Source organism: Cydia fagiglandana, chromosome 3 (assembly GCF_963556715.1).
Source record: "Cydia fagiglandana chromosome 3, ilCydFagi1.1, whole genome shotgun sequence".
Classification (NCBI taxonomy): domain Eukaryota; kingdom Metazoa; phylum Arthropoda; class Insecta; order Lepidoptera; family Tortricidae; genus Cydia; species Cydia fagiglandana.
Window position 1 is genome coordinate 9,089,105 of NC_085934.1, and position 19,865 is coordinate 9,108,969.

The 19,865-nt window shown below is 39.6% G+C and overlaps 2 protein-coding genes across 5 annotated transcripts; one reads left to right on the top strand and one right to left on the bottom strand.

The window, feature by feature from the left end:
* Positions 1-122: 122 nt before the first annotated feature.
* Positions 123-7,168, top strand: LOC134679971 (14-3-3 protein zeta). 4 transcript variants are annotated; one of them, XM_063538928.1, is made up of 5 exons: positions 123-283; positions 3,563-3,898; positions 5,068-5,191; positions 5,661-5,824; positions 6,243-7,168. In XM_063538928.1, exons 2-5 carry the CDS (start codon positions 3,599-3,601, stop codon positions 6,396-6,398), a joined length of 744 nt encoding a protein of 247 aa, XP_063394998.1. In that variant the 5' UTR covers positions 123-283; positions 3,563-3,598; the 3' UTR covers positions 6,399-7,168. The 4 variants fall into 4 exon arrangements, with proteins under 4 accessions (XP_063394998.1, XP_063394995.1, XP_063394996.1 ...); XM_063538925.1 differs by lacking the exon at positions 5,661-5,824 and adding an exon at positions 5,412-5,575 and having other exon boundaries at positions 124-283; XM_063538926.1 differs by lacking the exons at positions 123-283; positions 5,661-5,824 and adding exons at positions 406-566; positions 5,412-5,575.
* A 9,879-nt stretch (positions 7,169-17,047) lies between these two features.
* Positions 17,048-18,531, bottom strand: LOC134680520 (uncharacterized). Its single transcript, XM_063539643.1, has 2 exons — positions 18,096-18,531; positions 17,048-17,982 (listed from the first exon to the last, which is right to left on the bottom strand). The coding sequence occupies exons 1-2, from the start codon at positions 18,229-18,231 to the stop codon at positions 17,048-17,050; spliced, it is 1,071 nt and encodes a 356-aa protein (XP_063395713.1). The 5' UTR covers positions 18,232-18,531.
* Between the last annotated feature and the right edge of the window lie 1,334 nt (positions 18,532-19,865).

Here is a 19,865-nt window from a genome sequence, read left to right on the forward strand (position 1 = left end):
TGTTAGAATAACGGAAGTAATTATTATAATTTATAAATATAATTTACTGTTAAATATTGACATATTATCGTGTATCGTTAGTTATATTTTAAAAAATCCCGCTCAAGCTAACAACTTCCTCCTCTGTCATTTTAAGATGGCCGACGTTCTGTGAGAACCCTGTTCCGTTTTTTGTTTCCCCTCTGGCCCCGCCGCCGTCAGTGTAGTGTATCGTTCGCCGCAAGAGAAAAACTGATATTCTGCAGCAATTTGCTGTTTTTATTACTTTTTTCCCTTCCAACAAGTAAGTGCATCAAATTTATTTTGAGTGCTAATCATTATATGTGTTTTATAACTACGGAAAGTGTCCATGTTGGGAATTTACATCTCCATAAATGTGACTGTGACGCATAGAAGGAGTGCCCCTTGCAGCCATTTTGCCTGAACCGGCGACACGATTCCGCGGCGCGGTTAGCTATCATTCCAAATTTTATACTCAAAATTATGTGTTTCCATTAGTTTATATTAACAACGATTCTACAGTTTTTACGACAGGAGTTGTTCTTATTAGTGAGCTGAAACTATCCGTAAGTCTTTAAATTTGGCCCGTGTACATGCTTCTAAAGTCTAATTATATTTTTGGAGTCTCAAGTAAATTGCGGATTGGACAGATTTGTACAAAGTTGCTTTATATAGTTAAGATTTTAGTAAAACTTGCTTGGATTTTGATTTTATCTAGCAGCAGGTGTATTGAACTTTCCTGAGACGTAACCCTAACCAGTGATCATACTAGTGCGTCGTAATTTCGCCGTGCGTAGTCGTGCCGTTATCAATGTCGATTCGATAACGTATAAAGTCACCGGATTTGCAAAGATTCTCAAAGATTCAGAAGTATAATCGTTCTCAGATTAAATTAACTGAACGGTTTTGCGTTTTTGTTCTGAATGATTCACTGCGGCCGAATTTCCGTTGTGTAACTAGTAGAGGTTGTTGGGCAGAGCTTGGTACCTACGGTAGAGCGTTGGTGTGTCACGGCCCTTGCTTGCGTTCACCTCAGCGAGATGGACACGTGCGTGACATTGAGGCGGGGGCACACGACGCCCATAATGCTATTGTCTGTCAGATACACTCCATTTACTCATATGTAGCTAATGCAGTTATCATTTCTATTAACTTTCACTGACTGTATTTAAAGAGTAACTTGTTTTACAACATCTTTTACTTGATCAATCCATACTAGAATCATGATTCTCTGCTTAGTTAGAGGGCTAATATAAAATTACATCAATCACAAGAATTTCAGAGAAGATATTCTTATAAAGTAAAATTAATTCAACAGGATGATCATCTCATTACGTGTGATATTGAATTAGAAAGATGTATGTGTCATTACTCATCATATCATGAGTCACTCTCATAAAACTACTGAAGCCTGACTAGCAACAGCATGGCATCTTTCAGTTTTTAAATATAAATTGTAAACAGGTGTGGTCTTGTGAATATCAAAAGATTTAATAGGTAGGTTACTAATTAAAAATAATGACATGATATGGTCATAGAATTTGTGTAAATAGACATTTAAACTAAATACAGTAAATTGAAAATTGATTAATATCTAATTGATTATACCTCGTTTTTTTAGCATTAGAAAAAAGGTAAACAATCTTGATGTGTCTTTTAATTGAAAAACACATTTTAAAAATAAGTTACGGCAAATATGTAACAATGAATGAATCTAATACGACCATTTATATTCTGCTGCTTTCATAAGTAATAGTTTTTTGTTTTTATAAAGCTTTTTTCAATTAAAAGACATGTCAAGATCGCTTACCTTCTTGCAAGTTCTTTCTAATGCTAAAAAAAACGAACTATAGTATTAGACTTACCATTATAAATAAATAAGTATTATAGGGACATTCTTACACTAATTGACAGAGTCCCACAGTAAGCTCAATAAGCCTATAGCCGGCTGTATTTAAGGAACATGGATAGTTTTGTACCTTACATTTCTTATTAAAATGGTATAATCGAATTATGCCAAGCTAAGATGGCAGTGATTTTGATAGCACAGACTGTGAAAGTGTTATTTTAAATGTCAAACTTCTATGAAATTTAAAATAACACTTGCACTGTGCTATCAAAATTGCTGCAAACTTAGCTTGGTCTAACTCCAGTAGTGCCTTATTGGAAATCAACAACTCTTTTGGTTGAAAATGGTATGTTTAATCATTAATACCTAAACCATAGAAAAATAGTTGTCAAACAATTTGGTCAAGTGACAAATAAACCTAACTGTATTTAAGATTTTGACTGAGACAGCTGATCACTGCAATAAAGGAGACTAGCACTGTCAATGTCATTGTTAGGGAGTGGCCCTTCTCTCTAAAAAAAATTGCAATGCTATAATATTTTGTTTATAATTATCCAATAAATGTAAAAATATTGTCCCACTGGAAAAGTACATAATATAGTAAGTAAACACTTAAGGCTTCGTCGTTTTATATGTCAATTGTAAAACGCTCACGCGCCGCCCGGTAAACGCGCCTGTGTGACGGAACCTTTAGTTGTACGAAAAAAAGAAATAACCTATATTTCTTTCTTCTTACATCAGATAGAACAGAGTTTTGTAGTACAAAGGCGAACTTATCCCTTATCTATAGGTACTAGAATAATTTTATTAAAAATTTGCAACAGTAGCAACAATGTTACCTATTTAGAAATCAAGAAGAATTCATTATAATTATGTATTTTGCACAGTTAGAAACTAGTACATTTGAATGCAGCACCTGCTGATTTATGACTTAAATCCCATAGGTACATATATAAAACTACTCGTTATGCCTGCGGCTCCGCGCCCGTATTCGGTTTGATATTTCTCCCACCCTAAAGGGGTGGCTTTCCAGAAAACTTGATGGCCTGCATCTGTAATTTTGATGCTTTACTTATAATTTATAATATTATATATCTTTATAACATCATGTGTGCATTTTTACGTGCCCAGTGGATGTTAGTGCAATATAGCTTAGCAACACGACATGGGTGAAAATACCTATAGGTATATGCATAGAGGGGTAGGTAGGCACCTCGAGCAAGGGAAGGAGGCAGGTCGGCATCGGTAGGTAGGCGCCGCCGGGCCGCCGGGCGCGGTGCACGGAGCCGGGGCGCGGGTGGGGCGAGGGGTGTGTGCAATCGTCGCGCTAGTCGTATTTCGTCTGGAGTGTTTATCCCGCGTCGGCGGATCAATACCGGTGGCGCAGTGGCGGTGGCCGAGCGACGGCGCGGCGGCGGCGCGAGCCTCCGAGCCCGAGTCTGTGAGATGCTGTCGAACCGAGCGGACGCCGCGTCGATGTCGCGTTTGGCGTGAGGGGTGCTCTTTGAGCTGTTCAGTTTTCACACTGCGCCAGTGCGCTCGTGGCCTCTACACAAGGTGCTTTCCATATTCCATGATGACAAATACCCTATCTGCGATTCGCTTCGGTGAATGTGACGCCTAACGATTAGTCTTTCTGAATGATTAATCTTTCACGCGAACCTTCATCTAGCAATTCTAGGTAGTTGAACTAGACCCGTAACTTGATTGCAGGGGCATCAGTGAAATAATCCTCTTTCATCGTCCACGATGTCCGTCGACAAGGAGGAACTGGTGCAGCGCGCCAAGCTCGCGGAGCAGGCCGAACGATATGACGACATGGCGGCCGCGATGAAGGAGGTGACGGAGACCGGCGTCGAGCTCAGCAACGAGGAGAGGAACCTGCTCTCCGTCGCCTACAAGAACGTCGTGGGCGCCCGACGGTCCTCATGGCGCGTCATCTCCTCCATTGAACAGAAAACCGAGGGATCGGAAAGAAAACAACAGATGGCTAAAGAATATAGGGTTAAAGTAGAAAAGGAGCTCAGAGAAATTTGCTACGACGTATTGGTAAGAAAAACTTCTAGATGCTTCTGTTTGTCGATTTCATTAACATTTCATTAGCTCTCAGATCTCGATTCCGAGAATCTTATTTATCATATCTGCCAATTAGCGGCAGTTACGGAATTCGTACCGAAATCGAGTAGGATTAGCTCGAGCGGTCGCCTACGCGGGTGACGTCATGCGCGTCGCCAATTCGAGGGGTGATGCAAGCGACAAGTTGTCGTGTCGTGGTCATTTCCTCCGATCGGTAGGTACGTTTCGGCGGATCATGGGCGTTATAGCGCGCCGGGCGCCGGGGCGCGGTGCGGCTTTTCCGAGGGGGGGGGGGGGGGGAGGGGTGGCGGGCGGGTGACGTAGTGCGCCGCGTCACTGCGCGCGCTCCTATCCCGTTTTCGTTCGTTGCCCTGTCCAGATACTATGCGCATATTATAGTACATTATTGTCGAGGCTCGGAAGTAGCTACTTGCAGGCTGAGGATTCGTTTTAAACGGACGACCTTGGGAGTCCGTTTAATTGAATCCGAAGCCAGCAAGTAGCCTTCCAGCCGAGTCATATATAGTGCTTTTCTCAAAAATGGTGCAAGAAATATAAATATCATAGAAATATTTTACAAAAGCAACGTTCGTACATATATATTTTGACAAAAAAAAAGCCCTTCCCGCCTTTTTTTTAAAAAAAAAAGTGTATTTTTCTGCCAAAAATACGCCAACCTATTTGAGACATCTAAATAGTCGCGGTACTAATCATCTGTTTGGCTGTTTAATGGACCTGTGCCTTCATTTGGTATGGTCATTTCAACTTTTAAAAAGTTTGGAACCTGACAAATAATGGAATTTGTATGCAACATTGCAGTCCCAAAATCGAGACGGCAATGTTTTTAACTTTTTAATCTTTGACTGACCATAAACTACGCGCTTCGCGACCTATTTTTTAGACGGCAAAGTCGACTTTGCCGTCCATTTTTGAGAAAATGTTATTTACCCATTTTAATAATCAATTATAGCACATTATAAAAAAAAATTAATTAAAGATATATGAATTTTTGCAATATGAGGAATATTAATAATTACAATAATATTAAATCTCAGGGTTGACTTCTTAGAGCTATTGAAATGTATCAATTAGTCTATGACTAGTTTCAAACTAGTTTTTAATTCGTATTCTTTTATTTTCAGGGTTTACTTGACAAGCACCTTATTCCTAAAGCTAGTAATCCAGAAAGTAAAGTATTTTACCTTAAAATGAAGGGAGATTACTACAGGTACCTCGCAGAAGTGGCCACAGGAGAAACCAGAAATTGTAAGTGTTCATTTCAAAATACGATTAAGTTTTCCTCTTACATGATTCCCCCAATTTCAATTTGAAAATACGGAACACTAATAAAAAAAAATATAGTTAACTTTTCATTTTATTAATAGACATTGGTGAACAGTAACAATAAATATTTATGATGAAATCTTATTATTCGGCTTTTACCTAAATTTCTAGGTTCTCTAGTAAACTTGAATTTATATTACAGCTGTTGTAGAGGACTCACAGAAAGCATACCAGGATGCTTTCGAGATCAGCAAGGCGAAAATGCAGCCCACACACCCAATCAGGCTGGGGCTCGCGTTAAATTTCTCCGTCTTCTATTATGAGATATTAAATTCACCAGACAAAGCGTGTCAGCTCGCCAAACAGGTCATTATTTGTGTCAGTTTAAGCATAGGCTGTGCTGGCTGGCACGAGTGTAGAGGTCTCGTATAACATGCTCGCTTGTCCTCAGCTGTCGTGGAAGACTCGCAGAAGGCCTACCAGGAGGCGTTCGACATTGCGAAAGCCAAAATGCAACCGACCCACCCCATCCGGCTCGGTCTCGCGCTCAACTTTTCAGTCTTTTATTACGAGATTATCAACTCCCCTGCGCGAGCGTGCCACTTAGCTAAACAGGTTTCTTACACTGAACACATTGTTTTGCAGTGTGCCCGTGCCCGTGCCCGCGTCGGTCTCAATAACTCCTTACTAACATCGCGAAAATACAAATCTTATATCTGCATGGATTTCCTTCCAAAAAACTTTTTAAATTGTATGGACGACAACTAATACTCGTAATTTTGAGCATGATGGACATGTAAAAAGCGATTAACCTCTTAATCCTCGATCCAGCCAGTAACAGTGTTTTTGTTTTATTTAGACATTTGAATTGGATAATTCGAAAACAACCTAAGTCACGATTAAATACATATTCACTTTGGTAGTTTTCAAATTAACAGCCCTTTCAAATACAGTACATTACATAGTACATTTTGTTAAATTGTCTAGTGATATGCGCTAGTGGGCGGAAAGTAATAAGTTCCTTGTGTTGCAGGCGTTCGATGATGCGATCGCGGAACTGGACACACTGAACGAAGACTCGTACAAGGACTCGACGCTGATCATGCAGCTGCTGCGAGACAACCTGACGCTGTGGACGTCGGACACGCAGGGCGACGGCGACGAGCCCGCCGAGGGCGGCGACAACTAATGTCTCATCCCCTCCCCACATCCAATGTTCTCATCGGTGTTTTATAAGAAAACGAGTAACATTCGAGAACGCCGCGCGGGCCGGACTCCCCGCCCCGCAGCGAGCCGTCGCTTGTAAAAAAATGTTAAATGTCGTTCGCAGCGGACTTCACGTTCCGTCTAAATGTTATGTGTCATCTTTGACGGTTTTGTATTTCTGTATTTACACTGGATTACAGATATCGAGCTGACCTGATGAATATAAATATTTATAACTTAAGTTATTAAAATTACGGTTTCTTAAGTTAAAAGTGTTTTCCTTTCATATTATTAAAACTTGCAGCCTGGTCGGCCCCCAATGAAACATTCCTTTCGCCGCATGTCCGCAGTGAAATGGGAATTTATGACGGTGAATGTTATTTTAAAGGATATTAGTGATTACATTTGTTAAAGTGCGCCCAGTGACCCGTTAAAGTTAGATTACATTATCGACCCGCTAACTGTAATGGCTGTATTGAGTAAGGGCACAAAAAAGTTGTTAGTGTCTTTATGTGGTTTTGTGATGTCCTCTAAAGTTTTAATTATTACCAAAGGAAAACTAATTGTTGTTGACATTAACCATTTTGTTGTGCCCATCACTGATTAATAATTAGCATTCTGAATTTTTCAGGCATTTATTAGCAAAATAGTCTTGTGATGGACATATAATTGTAACATTTCTGCTGCATTTTATCAGCCATTAATCTATTATATTTTTCATGTTTTCACCAATAAACTTTTGTATTAAATACACTTTTTAGTTTTAGAATCAACATTGAAATAAACCGCCACCTATTAACCCCTAAGATATTGTTTGTCTAAATGATTTTATCTCTAATTTTGCAGTAATCGCCTTGCGGCAAAAGTAATGTAACAATTCGTTACTACCCCTTCCCCCAATAGTTGAAATGTGCAGGTAAAAACATACTAAATTGCCATTAATTAGCTAGTTTTCTAGAAACTTGTTATACTGCCCAATTCGTGAAACCCCTGATCTGATCCCATATTTTGAAATCAAATTGAAATAAGTAGTTTTATATTATGCTCGAATTCCTGTAGAAAAACATCCAAGGTTGCTAGCAATTTGTATGACAAATGCTAAAAGGGCAATTTTGTAAAAACAAGGACCAATCGATTACGTGTCATTGGCTTTCGACGCATGCGCTAAGCGTAGGTATTGGGTTATGGATATGGACCTTCGGAAATATTAGATTGTGTATCAATTTTTCATGCGAAGTTCCTATTTTGGAATTAGACATTTCTATTTTTCACTTGATTCGGTAAAAGAGGAACTGTGGGCATAGGATGGACGGTGTTGTCTACGTGACCCTATCCTTTATAATAGTTATTATATTATCGCGCAAAGAGATACTGTCATTACCACGTCTCCTGTATCCGTATTGGTTTCCAAAATAACCAGATAATTACTCTTAGTTCATAGATTGTCTCAATACATTTCAATGGCATCATAATATGGCACACGAAACGATGCAATATGGATGATCTTTCAACCTTTTAGCGTTTTTGTAATAAAATCAAACCCTTAAATGGCCCCTTAGCTGTTTCAATTGAGCTGAAAGATTTTCAAACAAGAATATCTATTGTGCACTCGGTCGTACGCAACCTCGAGTTCACCTCGAGCTTGCTGAACCAAATAGACTGTTTAACTCGCGCCACTGCGCTGGAGGAAAATTCGACCATTTTAATGATATAGCTCGTGACATGGCGATTATTAGGTCGGTGTTAGGTCGTCATTGAGAAAAGTGGCGTTATTATTTAGTTAGCAAGTTCACCTAAGATTTGGAATGTTTTAGGTCATAGAAAGCAGTTGATATAATGATAGCGGAATGCATGACGGTAGGACGAACTGTCAATACACATCGTGGAATCGAGGCCCTGATGGATAGGTACGCATGTAGAGCTAGGTTTCTGCACGTAGTTTCCACTTGAAAAAGTATATTAAATGAAACTTTAATGTCAAGAGTCGTACAAGTCTGGATGTACCTACAGGAATATTTGATGGTAACAACTGTTTCGCTGTTCCAATAAATAGAGGATGAAGAGACTTGAGGAAAACCAAAGCAATGCCGCCGTCGGCGATAGCCCCAGAGAAGTGCTCGTAGAATAGCGGAAAACACGGCAATGTGGACGAAGATGGTCTGTCGGTTGGTATATTTTATTAAGAACTTTAACCTCTACTTAAAACTTCGTCTGCCCGCAACAACCAAAGAAAGAAACACTAGAATCAGATTTTTAGTGTTCCGTACAAAACATTTTTATATCATGCTTATTGGCTCCTCTACACGATGAGCCAACGCCGGCCACTCCAAGGGACGCATTTATGCGTTAGATGGAGCAAGTGATATATAGGCCGGCGTTGGCCCATCGTGTAGAGGAGCCATAAGACGCTAACGAGTAATGTGGCCATAAGACTGTATGGAGACTCATCGTGTGTACTGCCAAGCCAGACGTGGATATACATATAACGATGGCGATGGCACGGTACAGGTATATTTCCGAATAAGCATGTAGGTAGCGGGTACGTGCTCGGATGTGCCTACTAACACCAACACTTAACCATTGGTAGACGTTATCTCATTGTAATAAAGCTTACGAATGGTTAACTGTATCGACGACGCGACCCAACTGGCCGAGGAATGGAGAGTTATGTATTATTTTTGCTGCCGTGCTTTCGGTGCTTTTGTTTTAGCTTTTACAAAAAAATTGAATGATAAATCTGACATATGTCGCAGCCATCTGGTTAAATTAGCCCAACTAATTACCTAATTAGTCGCCAAGCTAGGCTATGCATTAAACGCCGGCATCCAATTTTATGTCTAGGTCGATTTAATTGAACTGGCTGTGGCCTATTTTATAAAGCTACAAGTTACAATTTACAAGCGGAAGTCTCGTTCTAACACATAGGGTTAGAAAGAGACTTCCGCTTGTAAATTGTAACTTGTAGCTTTATAAAATAGGCCACTGGAATCATTCAACGTTTAACAACTAGGCGCATTGAAAGTCATCCCTTTGAAAACGACTGATTCACTCAGCCGTGATTTACCTAATTAAAAAAAAACTTAGTAATGAAATAACAAAATAAATTTAATGTACAATAAAATAAATACAATAACCTAACCTAACCAAACATCGTGCAAACATCATTAAATTCATCAATGTCCGTTTGGACCTAATGATTAAATACGACACTCGGCCATCTGGTTAGAGTCGGGCCAAGAAAAGTCTGCAGCGGATTTGATAGCCCACGCAGTGTAAGTATTATTTATACGTCATAATTTCATAGAAGTTTGACGTTTAAAATAACACTTGCATTGTGTGGGCTATCCGCTGCAGACTTTTCTTGGTCTGACTCTATAGTTCGTTTTTTTTAGCATTAGAAAGAACTTGCAAGAAGGTAAGCGATCTTGACATGTCTTTTAATTGAAAAACGCTTTTTAAAAATCAAAAACTAGTACTTATGAAAGCAGAAGAATATAAATGATCGTATTAGATTCATAATTGTTACATATTTGCCGTAACTTATTTTTAAAATGTGTTTTTCAATTAAAAGACACATTAAGATTGTTTACCTTATTTCTAATGCTAAAAAAAACGAACTATAAACGAAAGAAATCATAGAGAATAGAGACCTACAGCCAGCACGACGCAACGCCATCTATGAACAAAGTTATAAAGTTAGACAGTCGAAGTGTTTTACAGATGGCGCCAGCATACTACGTGCCGAATCCCATAGAATATAAATACATGGGAAACGGAAACCTATGTTGGCGCCACTATGACAACTTTTGAGAGTTGCCTTCCTCATTAGGTCTATCTCTAGACTCTATAATGCCTAATTAAGAGCCAACAGGAGTGGTCATTTCTCCATACAAACGCACTCTACTGTTTCCTCCGTGGGTTTTGATGCTAGAGCAATGATTTTTTCAACACAGATTAATATTGTCAATATCTGTGTCGGACCGTTTTGATATTTTTGTTTTTTAAGGCGCTCGAGCCCTTCAAACATGGCCAAAATGGCCTAATTCACTATGCCGCAATGAGAGGCGTAGTATTCAAAACTGATATCAATTAGCAAAAAGAGCAAAATGGCCCGACACAGATAATTTCATAATCATTTAGATTTCCAAGTTTGGTTAGGATTGGTTAAGTTTAGGAGGAGGAAACAGTCGAGTACGAAACCTCGATTTTTGAGTTTTACGCGGGATTTTTCGCCTTATTCTTATCGCACTAGTTTTAGGAGCCGCTTCCGTTAGCGAGACGGGTATATTTACCTAAAATATTTAAAACTCGGCTCCTGTTTCGTCTTAACCCCTGACGGAAACCCGCAACGGATGGACCGATTTCGGTGCGGTTTTTTTACGTGAGCGAGTTTCCTTACAGTGTTTGTTAGCTATTTATGATCCAGCAGTTTGAAAAATAGGTATCAGCTCTTTTCCAAAATATACAGTGTGGAAAAAAATAATGGGCCCTGGAGGGAAAGTGTCTTGTAACCTTAAGGCCCACTTGCACCATTCCACTAACCCGGGGATAACCGGTTAAACCTGGAGGAGCCATGGTTACCAGTACAATTTGACACTAGGTTAAAAGTTTAACCGCTTAACCCCGGGTTAGTGGAATGGTGCATGCAAGTGGGCCTAAGTTAGCTTATTTAACTTAAAGGAAACATTGTTTTATTTAAAATATAAACAAAACTGCATTCATAAATTTGGCTTGCCTGGGACTGGGAGTCAAACCGACTAAAAGTAACAAAAAAAACTTGCTATTTTATTCCACTCAAGAAACATGAGGTCTTACTTACACTCGTCTGTCGTACAAAATATCCATAAAAACCAATATTTCGTAGTTTTTTTTATTTTTAGTCGGTTCGATGCTCGGACGAGGGAAGCGAATATTAAAAATATCTATGCATATAGTTTTCTCTTTTAAAAAATAAAAGAATGTTCCCTGTAAGTAAAATAAGCTAACTTAAGGTTTTAAGACTTTCAAAGTACTTTTCATCCAGGGCCCATTAATGTTTTCCACACTGTATACCTACAGAGAGGAGTGGCGACCGTGAACCGGAATATTCCAATTCCATGCAAGATCAAAAACATCTTAGAGACGAACCTAAGTTAGGACACTAAAAAAAGCCAGATTTGAAGGGCAATGTTGCTAATGTTCTTCATACATTTAGTATGAACAAATTTTAATTTTAATGAACATGTTCTTTTTTTACGCAATTAAGTTTTACAATGATAAAACAGCTGTACCACAATTAGATTAGGTACTGGAAAAGTCGAATAAACCGCCGCAGCACACGGGATCAGGTAGCTGCCCTCAGGCCCCATTAAAAAACACACCTGTAGTATACAAATCTATCTATCTATATCTATCTATACATATAATAAAGCTGTAGAGGGAAGAAAGTCTGTACATGGAAGATATTTGAAAAAAAGTTGGCTGGGGATACTTATAATCGATAACAGAACACGTTCCAACAGTTTTTAGAATTTTTGTCTGTTTGTCTGTTTATCTGTTTATCTGTTTGTCTGTTTATTTGAACGCGCATCACGTGAAAACGGCTGAACGGATTTTGATGCAAACTTTACTAATCTGTCGAGAAAATCTCCGGCCAGGTTATAGGCTATAAAAATTCAACCCTTAAAAGGGGGGGTAGCCACAACACTCGCTTGATTTAAGTTTGCCCCTGAATCTTATGGCGCTACTTAGGAAGGAGGGGCAAACTTTTTTTAAATATGTGCTACCACTATTGAGTACCCTGGTAAACTAACAGATGGCGCTGAATTTAATACGCACTGACATGAATAGCCACCGAGGAAGGTTTTTGCCAAATTAACTCTAAGTTTAGATGAGGGGGTACGGACATCAACAAATTTAATTGAATAATTATGTCGATTTAATAATATATGTACAACAAAATTAAACGACAGTAAATTAATTACCCCTCATTGCACAGTGTCATCTTTTTCACGATTACCCAAAAAAAGAAAGAGAGAGTGTATTGTGTTTTCAGCGTTCGTGTTTGTATGTAGGTATATATTTATTTATCTGGGTTTCATTCTCTCTCACTCTTTTGCGGTTCGGCGTTAGGCCTTATGCGAGGACTTTTCTGCCTTACGGCAAAGTTGATCTTCTGCCTTAATTACACTTGGGCGTGAATCCAAGCTTTCCTCTTTCGCAGCTGGGCCTACTGCCTTGCTCACACTTCGCCAATTCAGTTCACTTGGTCAATTCCAAGCTCTGCTTTCTTGCATCTTTTATGCATGAAAACAACCTCGCTGAAACCCTTAACTATCGAGCCCTATGCGAAGCTAGGCTGATAGCAAACTGTCCCACCCCTTCTTTGTATGAAATCCTGGATTCGGGCCTGGTTGGGACTAAAAGTAAAATTGCGTTTTTTATATCGAAAAATATTCGCGCTCGCTTCGCTCGCGTTCTTAATAGGGTTTCTGGTTTCTCGACCTTTTTAATTTCTCGAGGCACGGGAATTCTCGACCAAGAATTCTCGAGTTTCTCGAGTACCTCGAGAAATTTTGAAAGCTCCAAAAAACACCATGTTATTTAATTTTTTTTTGCTTTTTTACAAATCAGACTCTTAGGAATCGTAGCTGAGATCAATAATCAAACATATGGTACATTTTTAGTCACCATAAATTGCACTTAATAATCAATAATACAACAACAAAAAGATATAGGTGCAGGCGTGCGCACCGGCGATGTGTTATGCTATAGTGTATTTCTTTAGGTATTCAACAAAATGTAAACAAACCACAATATGGTATTTTATTAGGCAGCAATATTCAAGTCAATAAATTTCACTCGATGTGACAAAACTTACAGAAGTTTTACTACGTACTATTAATTACTCGTACTTACTCGACGTAACAATAAAGCTGCTAAAATTGTAATGTTTTGCTAATAGGAATATATCGGGATGATTTGATTCATCAATAGTAATTTAGTTTTGTAATATTTGTTATTACAATTATTACATGGTCGTATAATTCGTTACAATTTTTTTTAAAGCGTTTTTCAATAAAAAGACACTACATGAATATCAAGAATCATGATAGTTCAAAAGTTTCAAAACATGAAAATCGGTTAAAGCTAGAACGATAGGGGACGAATCAAGATAGTTTTTATTTGGTTGGTAATAAATGTTTCAAGTAGGTTCCTACTTTAAAATTAAAAAAAAAAACATTGTTCATATTTATTTAACTAATATCTAAAGAAATGCATTATAAACACATCATGTGTGTTTTTACTTATCACAAGAGATTTATTTCTCGAGTTCTCGAGGCATTGAATATTTTTTTCCCGTCTCGACTTAGGACTATTTTCTCGAGATTTCTCGCCTCGGGAATTCTCGAGCAGAAACCCTAGTTCTTAATAACTTTCTAAGGTATGATAAAGGTGACATTCGGGTGGCGACTGCAGCAGCATTACTCTGTTGCAACGTTACTGTCAATTTTCTTCATAAAATGATGTGACCGATTTCCATACTAAAAGTAAAAATGTACAACTGTCTATCATATTGCGTTTTTATATCGAAAAAAATTCGCGCTTTCAATCACTTTCAGAGATATGATAAAGGTGACGTTCGGGTGGCGACTGCAGCAGCATTACTCTGTTACAACGTTACTGCTGCAGCACTGTCAATTTTCGTGATAAAATGATGTGACTGATTTCTATACTAAAAATAAAAATGTACAACTGTCTATCAAATTGCGTTTGTATATCGAAAAATTTTCGAGCTCGCTTCGCTTGCGTTTTCAATTACATTATAACCTAAGATATGATAAAGGTGACATTCGGGTGGCGACTGCAGCAGCATTAGGTACTCTGTTGCAACATTACTGCTGCAGCACTGTCAATTTTCGAGATAAAATGATGTGACTAATTTCCATTCTCAGCTGTAATGCGGCAATGAACTTCACTCAATTTACCAAAAAAAAATTATGTAATCTTAATGACCCTAGGGAGAGGGGGCACCATGGCCTAGAAATGCTTAGGGCATCAAAATATCTTAATCCGGCACTGCTTCAGACTTAACCCGACGTACGTGTCGCGCCGTACGCGTTCCAAAGCCGGGCGCCTTCGGCGCCCTCATACTAAAAGAATCTGGCGTTGCCCGACAACGTGGCGCGCTGCACGCGGTCCAAAGCCAGGCGACTTCGACTTTCTCATACTAAAAGAGACGTACGTGACACGCTGTATGGTTACCAAAGCCGGGCGCCTTCGGCGCCCTCATACTCAAAGAGTCGGGCGTAGACCGACGTACGTGACACACTGCGTGTTCCAAAGCCGGGCGCCTTCGGCGCCCTCATACTCAAAGCGTCGGGAGTAGACCGACGTACGTGACACGCTGTACGCAATCCAAAGCGTTCATACTTAAAGTCAGGCGTAGACCGACGGACGTGCTGTACGCATTCCAAAGCCGGGCGCCTCCGGCGCCCTCTTACTCAGAGCGTCGGGCGTAACGTACGCGTTTCAAAGCTGGGCGTCTTCGGCGCCCCCATACTAAAAGTCAGGCGTAGACCGACGTACGTGCTGTACGCATTTCAAAGCCGGGCGCCTCCGGCGCCCTCATACTCAGAGCGTCGGGCGTAACGTACGCGTTTCAAAGCTGGGCGTCTTCGGCGCCCTCATACTAAAAGAGTCGGGCATAGACCGACGTACGTGGCACGCTGTACGCGTTCCAAAGCCGGGCGCCTTCGGCGCCCTCATACTAAAAGTGTCGCGCGTAGACCGACGTACGTGACACGCTGTATGCTTGCCAAAGTTGGGAGCCGAAGGCACCCTCATACTCAAAGCATCGGGCTAAGCCCGACGCACGTGGCGCGCTGAATGCGGTCCAAAGCTAGGCGACTTCGACTTTCTCATACTAAAAGAGTCGGGCGTAGTCGGACTACTACAAATCGCGCTCTAAAAAGTATGAAACAATAAGATAGAATTATTTTAAGAAATTATCATGCAGGAAAGTATAAATATTATAATTTTTTTAATAAAAAAATACAGCGTAATGTAATTTACTATTTTTTATATATTTAGCAGCTTACTGACACAAACCGAATTCCACGCGGGCGGAGCCGCGGGCACAGCTAGTATTTTATAATTGTATAAATTATTGGAAAGCGCCTAATTTTGATACTATCGCGTGTGTTCGTAGGTTCCAAAGACCTATAATTATATTGTAGTGCAACTTTACTCCACTTTCACACTATACTTCCACTAAGTAGGAATATACCTAGGTACACATATTTACGATTTTGATAAATTGTGTGAAACAAGTGTTTAGTGAAATTGTTCGCGCTTAGCGTCTTTATCCTTAGTTATTTTGCCTAAAAGTTATTAGGTAGGTATTCTTGTTCTATAGTTCGTTTTTTTTAGCAGTAGAAAGAACTTGACAGAAGGTAAGCGATCTTGGCATGTCTTTTAATTGAAAAACGCTTTTTAATAATCAATAAAAATTACTTATGAAAGCAGAAGAATATAAATGATCGTATTAGATTCATAATTGTTACATATTTGCCGTAACTTATTTATTTACATATATGAGTCGCTTAACTTCAAACTCGGGTAAATCCATCTGTCAGATTATGCGATTTTGGTATTAAGAAAACGTAATAGGGTAGATATTTGCTGAGGGGGTCCAATGGATTTACCCGAGTTTGAAGTTAAGCGACACATATGATATGTATAAAATATTTACGTCCAATTTCAAGCCCACGCGTTACGAGTAGAATGTTTCGTCCGTAGGACTTGGTAACTATAGGATCAAGCTGTGTTTACTTTGGCGAAGGAATGCGTTATCAAGGCGAGTGACAAAACAACCTGTTTGCATTTCCCGTACCTTCACCATGTTTTTTTTAGTTTCAGCCGATACACTAAGTTAGTTAAACTACAGGTATATTATACTAAATTGAATGACCACACCACCTTGTCTAGTAATTAGTATATAGTTTCTAAACCTATAATAATTAAATTAATAGAATAAAATAGATTTATTCGTAAGCACAAACAATCGGATAATGACATTAAGAAACTATATTCCATTCATAAGTAATCAGTCTTTATTTGGTCAGTTATATGGCATTTACATATTATATTGTTTTACCTGTTTTTGAAAGGAAAGTTCTAAGTCGTATGACTGACTTATACTTATTATATGTAAACTATAATAGGTATCTACCTAAAATGCAGAATTGTTCACAATTACACCATGCTTCACAAAGTATCTTCGTCAAATGTCTAACTCTACTCTAAGCGTCCTTGCACTCCATCCTACTAACCCGGGGTTAAATAAACGTTAACCCAGTGTCAAAATGTATTGGTAACCATGGTAACTCCAGGTTTTACCGGTTAACCCCTGGTTAGTTAATGGTCCAAGTGGCCCTCACTGTCAATAACATGAGAGTTAATTGTTATCCCTTAAATAGGTATTTGTGAGACTACTGAGACTAGGAATAGGTTAGCTATTGTTATGATAACGATCATAACATAATGTCCCGATTTGCTCCAGGCAAAGTCAGAACACACCGAGAAATTCAGTCTTAGAGACTCTTTAATCTCATTATGTACCTACCTACATATGTATACTTACGCAAAATATTAAACATTTTCTTCATCACTTGTTCGACATCTGAATGTAAACTTTTGTTTCAAATATGGCAGCAATATTATACACAAAACAGGTCGTAAGACTAGCGCAAGTAAGTAAGTCGCACTAAACCATAGATTTACAGCAGTCATCGTATCACTAGGCAGGGAATGCTTAACTGTCTCTATCAGAGATTCCGAGTCGTGCATATCTTCTGCGACAGAATATACCGAATACGCGTTTACAATTGATCGCGGCGCACACAACACGACAAACACTATGATTAAGCACAGAGACAATTTTAACGCAGACACCACTTCTTCACTAATTTCACTTAGCGTTCTTCGCGCCTTTAACCGCACAACAATTAATGCAAACGCCAAAGTCATAATAAAGATGGGTAGGAAAAGATTGAATAGCGCAATCAATGAATGCATGTAGAATCTGTGATTAGAATCGATTAAAGTGCATACGATTGTGTCATTTTCTAAAGGGACTGTTGTGGCCAGTGTGAACTCGGGTACACTTAAGGACGCAGACAGTATCCAAACAAACATACTTGGCCGGGTTACTAAAATCTTGGTGTCAGTAAGCCGGCGGTAGTCCACATTCATCGTACGAGGCGGCGTCGATGAGTCGCTGCTGGCTGCTACTAGGCTGTGCCGAGATGATCGTATTTCTTCATCTTCTTCTTGAGTGCTTCTCTTAGCTTTCCACCTTGCCGCTTTTACTTCTAGATTAACCGTAGCAATAGCGTGTAACGCTATTGTGGTAACTAAATACAAGGACGCCGTCGACGCAAACACGTTGAGTCCTTGGTATGCAACACAACCGCCGTTTCCAAAAATCCATGACCTGCAGTTGTAGGACCACATTTCTGGCCCAATTGTGGTAACTAGAAGGAGGAGGTCCGCAACAGCTAACTGTATTATAATTGCGGAGAGACCTAAAAAAGAGGTGACAATTAGTTTAGTTTTAAGACTGTAGTCTTAGTAATAGTAGTCTTCACTGAGTAAGTAATAACAGTAATCTTGTTTTGAAGGATATAAATGTACCAACCGTTTATGGAGCGGGCGAGGAGCGCAGAGAGAACGGCGCAGTTGGCGAGGGCAGCGGCGCCGGCGCAGCACGCCAGCCCGGCCGCCAGCGCGAGCGGCGGGAAGAGCGGCGCGAGCGCGCGCGAGGGCTCGGCCATGTCGCGCGTCGACACTCCAGGAGCGAGTCGGGATCAATGACTCGGGGGCACTGCGTCACTCGCCTCGCGTTCTCCGCCGTCCCTCGGTATGTTTTTTTTTTCAGTAGTGAATCACCGCACATGTGTATGCGAGAGAGCGCTCTCCTGCGACTCTACATAAGTTACACTTTTTAATTTCACTTTTAAACTTAACGGACACATTTAGCTGTTTAGTAAGTAAGTTGACGGTGCGTGTATTTACGCACTGAGGACTCAGGCGTGAATGTGCGAATGCGAATAACGTCGATGCCCTGTAGTAATAAAATGAAGGAAGCACTGTATAGCTGTTTCTGCTCATTACTATTCAATGGTGGCAATCGCGGAATGGACTGTCGGCGTCAGTTAGGTACCTATATATTTTAATACTTAGGTGCTTATCTACTGCTGACCATTTAGTTCATCAAATCAAATCATCTCTGCAAATCTCATCTACATAATGAGATCTCATTTAAAAATACGAACATTATATTTATCTCACGCATTGTTTCAACAAATCCTATTATTGTGACAAGAATCCGCGGCGCCATCAATAATTCCATTTTCTCTACACCCTTGTAAATGCTCTCTTTGATGAGAATGTTGCGTTTTATCCACAAGAGTGGCAAAGTATATTTGATGGAAGTTTTGAATACGAGTAGTGTCGTTGTATTGATTAGTGGAATTAACTTTTTAGTGATGATTTTGAATAATGAATATTGAATAGCGTTCATTTGGATAATATGAATAATAAGGTTTTACCTACAGTTAGTATTTTTCTCCTGTTGTTGTTGCGAAAAGTTTTGTGTTTCACTCTCAGTAGCATAGTATAGTAAAGTATAATCCTCGTGCCTTGAAATCCTTACAACGCTCAAGATTCCACTTTTCGAACCCCTCGCTACGCTCGTGGTCCAACTTTGGTATCTTTCGATTGCACGGGTGTCAATGTCAATATTAGCACGAGGAGTTTAACAACAACTTTGCCCTCTTGTAAAACAAATAAAATAACTAAACTACTTATTGTTTGACAGTTAAATATCTCTTTAGAACTTTTTTCGAATTACCTATCTAATATTTCTACATCACTATGAAGTATTTGAACAAATTAAATTATTTTCAGAAAATATTTTAATTTATTTTTATCAAGTAGAAACACTACTATATAAATTATAAACTGAAATACTTCCACTTTTAACTGATCCAGTTAGAAGGTTCGAACCATACTGTTCTACCTTAGGGATGGCCAGGGGGCGCCACAAGCCTTCAGTATGAAGTGCATATACTTGGAAAAATTCGACCTATGCCGCTGTGGCCCGGTGGCCGAGTGGTTCAGGCACCTGAGGACGCTGGTTCGATTCTAGCCTGGGGCACTGGAGGCCTTGGTCACTTTTTCTTAGTATATGACATTTATTTCAGTTTATTTCTACATCCGTTGACAGTTTTAAACACTTGACCCCACAAATGTTTGCATTTTTGCCAAGGCGTGCGCTGTAGGCGCTTTTAGTCCCCCCCCCCTCTCACATACATAGCCAAAGAGTAGACAATATTTCAACATACATATATACATGGGGATTATTAAGGGGCCCACTGATTAACAGTCCGCCGGAAGGAATCGGCCT

Excerpts from the sequence above, each read along its gene's own strand:
- LOC134680520 (XM_063539643.1), bottom strand. The coding sequence starts at position 18,231 with ATGGCCGAGCCCTCGCGCGCGCTCGCGCCGCTCTTCCCGCCGCTCGCG. Across the intron at positions 17,983-18,095 it reads CCTCGCCCGCTCCATAAACG|GTCTCTCCGCAATTATAATA; the intron begins GTTGGTACATTT and ends CCTCTTTTTTAG.
- LOC134679971 (XM_063538928.1), top strand. The coding sequence starts at position 3,599 with ATGTCCGTCGACAAGGAGGAACTGGTGCAGCGCGCCAAGCTCGCGGAG. Across the intron at positions 5,192-5,660 it reads CACAGGAGAAACCAGAAATT|CTGTCGTGGAAGACTCGCAG; the intron begins GTAAGTGTTCAT and ends GCTTGTCCTCAG. Across the intron at positions 5,825-6,242 it reads CGTGCCACTTAGCTAAACAG|GCGTTCGATGATGCGATCGC; the intron begins GTTTCTTACACT and ends CTTGTGTTGCAG.